Source organism: Camelus ferus, chromosome 11 (genome assembly GCF_009834535.1).
Source record: "Camelus ferus isolate YT-003-E chromosome 11, BCGSAC_Cfer_1.0, whole genome shotgun sequence".
Classification (NCBI taxonomy): Eukaryota; Metazoa; Chordata; class Mammalia; order Artiodactyla; family Camelidae; genus Camelus; species Camelus ferus.
Window position 1 is genome coordinate 27,982,031 of NC_045706.1, and position 3,543 is coordinate 27,985,573.

Consider the following 3,543-nt stretch of genomic DNA (forward strand, 5'->3'; position numbering starts at 1 on the left):
GAGACAGAATGGGAGCGAATGTGCCAAGGGCGAAGAGAGGAGTCCTTTCATACTCTACCAGCCAGCTTTCCCACCGCAGGTCTGCATCTGGAGCAGCCCCTAACCAAGAGCAGCCCCAGCCTAAAGGGGTATCTTATGAACAAGAACACTCACTGACCACAATAGAAAGGAAAAAAAAGTGATAAGCCTCCCAGTCTGCAGTGACTGATCTGGTGTCCTTTGCTAATACAGTCAGAAGCAGCTTCATAAAACATCTCCACCACTGACTAGTAATCCAGAAGGCTCTAAGGACCAATGGGATTGGTCCAAAACCTGACCTCACTTTCATTTAATTTCATGCCAGCACCAATACACACCCAGCCACATGGACCCTATCTAACTAGTGAGCTCCTCAGACACAAAAGCGCTCTAATTACCATCCACAAGCCAGGCTGACTAGGATTTCAAGTGTTTTCATCTTTATGGAGATCAGAGAAATGCGTTCTATGCATCTTTCCCACGGACGACAGGTATAAAATAAAACCAAACCAAAAACCCAACACATTTATTAAAAAGAGGTATTTCCGTTAAGTTAACATCCTATAACCAGGATAGCCACAATTCCAGACACTCCGGTGCGAAGTGTAGATATGTCAATAGCCACATCTGGGTGATGAACTAGCCATTGAATCTTATAAAACTAAAACGCCAACAATACAGTCTTAAATCCTTCAGAGTGAGTGAACATTAGGTTATAAGTACTTTAGGTTCACAATGGCAAAGCCTGCAGCTTCTCCATTTGGAGTGTCGGTCACATTTTCTACTCTGTTTTCTTCACTTACAAAGGCGAGCTGGCATGGCTGGGGGAGGGGCAGAGGGAGGAAATCAACTACATCTATCCAGGGAATTGCAGCTGTTATTGCAAATGGCCCCGGAGAGCCCATTATAAGCTGCTGTGTGCAAGGCTGTGTGACCCTGGAGTGCCCGTCACGTGGCGTCTCCCCGGCCCCCAGCCTGGGCCCCCAGGAAGGTCAGCGCCACCTGCTCGAGTAGGACTGCAGAGCCGAAGGGAAAAGAAGGAACCCGAGGCCACGTCTAGGGGCAGTTTCCGTGAAAGCCCTGGGCGCGGCCGGCGCCCAGCATGTCGCCGCCTCCCTACACCCGCGGTGGCAGCGGTGCCCGTGTCCTCAGGAGACTCCAGCACTTGCAAAACACCAAGCTCTACTCCGAATACGGGCGGAACCGGGCGACTTTTCTGCCCTGCTGGGGCCCCGCAATCTCGTGCCCAGGAAACAGTGACCTTGAACCCGAGGAGGGGTGGACAGGCTGTGAAAATACACTTTCCAGGGGACCGAGGGTTCCCTCCGCGCCTCGCCTTCCCCTTTCTCCAGCACCGCCCTCCCCCATCTCCCTTCAGCATCCCGGGTGCACCGCCTTCCCCCACCACTTGCAGCCAGTTGCAAAGCGGGGGCAGAGAAAAGGTCCCTTCATGGTACCGCATGTTTTACATCATGAACCAGCACCTCAAAATACACGAGATAGTTTTTTTTTAAGGGTCTTAAACGTTCAAGTCTGGCAGTTTGAGGTACTCCCTGAAAAGATCTACTCGTTCCTCTCCCCACAGAGTGGATCAGGAACCAGCCCTGGAAAGGTAAAACAACTGGGATTATCCCCGTCCTTCGCACGCTCAGCGATCCTGAGAAGCGTGGACTGTGGCCACATGGTCGCCGGATTGAAGGCCCAAGAGGTTACGTGGAACTGCATACTGCGCCACCAGATCTGGTCACGCCAAATAAGGAGTCCTACTATGAGCTTGGGGTGTGCTCTGTAATCTGCCTTAAATAGAACCAACCAAGTCCTGTTTTTCAAACACATTGGGGCCCTGGACCTCAGTTTCCCGCGAAAACATTCGCGATTTTTCAATTCCTCGTCTTCATTAGTTATTTTTCCGCTTCCAAAAGCGCAAGTTCACTAGTTTGAGTAGGGACGCAGCCCTCAGGAGAACCCCTTGCCCTACAGGCAGAGGCTGGCGCTGTGGCCACTCCCGGGGTGTTAGCTGCTGGGGACTAGAACGCTGTCGCCAGTTCTGAGCTGTGCCCTCCTCCCGGACGCGCCAGGGTCGCTGCAAGCCGCGCGAGGGCTGTGGGGCAAAGGCGGCTCATGCACTGGGGCCGACAGAGGGCCCAGGCGCGGGCGTTGGGGAAGCTTTGCGTGTAACTGCAGCCGTCGCGAATGAAGCCTCCGCACAGCCTCCTTGATGAGGTTCCCCGAGAGCACCAGCTGCTGCAGAAGTCGGTGCGGGTCGTCGTCGCCGGTGCGGGCTTGGGGCTGGGGCCCACGTAGCTGCTGCAGGCGGCGGGAGGCGGCGGCGCCCCGCAGCCATCCTCGCCGGCACGGGCCCGACAGCGGCTGTGGGGCGTCCAGCTTGTCGGTTCCCGAAGGCCCATCAAGGCTGGGCTGAGGGGGCAATGAGGACAGCGCGCTGGGGCCTCCAACGAGCTCGGCCACAAAATAGGGCGCAGTCCGGCCCCGCACGCGACCGCGGTCCCCGAGGGCACAGCGCAGGGCTCCTGGGGGCGCCGGGCCTCCGGCTTCGGGCGGCAGAAGCAGCGGCAGCGCGGCTATCCGGGCCCTGTCCTCCCGCACCGCCGCCGGGGGTCGCGGGGGCTGCACCGTCGGGCCCGGGTGCACGCATGGGGAGGCCGGGCGGTCCTGCGCCGCGTCCAGCTGCAGCGTCTCGCTGATCCGGGCCACCAGCCGGTCCACCTCGCCCGAGCTGCCCAGCGTCACCGACTGTTTCAGCAGGAGGAAGCTGTCCTCCTCCTCCTCCCCTTCCTCCTCTTCCTCCGCTTCCTCGCCGGCTTCCTCTTCCTCCTCCCTCCGGCACGGCATGGCCCTCCGCGCCAGCACCCGGAACTCTGCGGGCGTCGCTGGCGACTCGGCTGCCTCTGGGGCTGGGTGGGCCGCGGCGGAACGGGGCGCGGTGCTGAGGCCGAAGCCGGGACCGGGGTCGGAGCGGACGCGGAAGCCTGAGCCCGCCAGGCACTCGCGCCGAGAGCCTACAGCCGCGGGAGCCGGAATCCTACCGGCTGGGGTTGATTTGTAAACAATGGGTGACGTTGCCGCTGGGCCCTACCATAGTGCCGGGCGGGGGTGTGCAGTATCATTTCGGGGCGGGGCGCCCGCTGGCCCGGGGTCCAGGGTGAAGCCTTTCTGCCTCTGAGCTCTATAGTCCTGGATGCTGTCTGAGGGGCGCACTGCGGAGCTGATCCTCGCCCTCTCTCAGCCGGGCGTGATTGGCATTTCTAGAAGGGGAACACCGGCCTGGACTCTTTTGGTTTCTTCCACACACAAGCACAGACACTTACACCCACACACCCACACACTCCGCTAGCGTAGGAGCGTCAACTCGTCTGGTTTTGGCATTTGCGCTTTTGAGGTCCGGGATGCCAGCCTTTGGGAAGTGATGGCCGGACCAGTGAGGAGAGTGATGGAGACAAGAAAGCGTCGGGCTAGGGATCTGTCTGGAGATTAGGAAAACGAGGTTGTCAGACATGAAAAAGA

General features: G+C 58.8%; 1 protein-coding gene across 1 annotated transcript; it reads right to left on the reverse strand.

The window, feature by feature from the left end:
• Positions 1-528: 528 nt before the first annotated feature.
• Positions 529-3,083, reverse strand: FRAT1 (FRAT regulator of WNT signaling pathway 1). The gene has a single exon (XM_032491173.1). It carries the CDS (start codon positions 2,869-2,871, stop codon positions 2,032-2,034), a length of 840 nt encoding a protein of 279 aa, XP_032347064.1. The 5' UTR covers positions 2,872-3,083; the 3' UTR covers positions 529-2,031.
• Between the last annotated feature and the right edge of the window lie 460 nt (positions 3,084-3,543).

Bases quoted from the DNA above. Each gene is read 5' to 3' on its own strand.
- FRAT1 (XM_032491173.1), bottom strand. From the start codon at position 2,871: ATGCCGTGCCGGAGGGAGGAGGAAGAGGAAGCCGGCGAGGAAGCGGAG.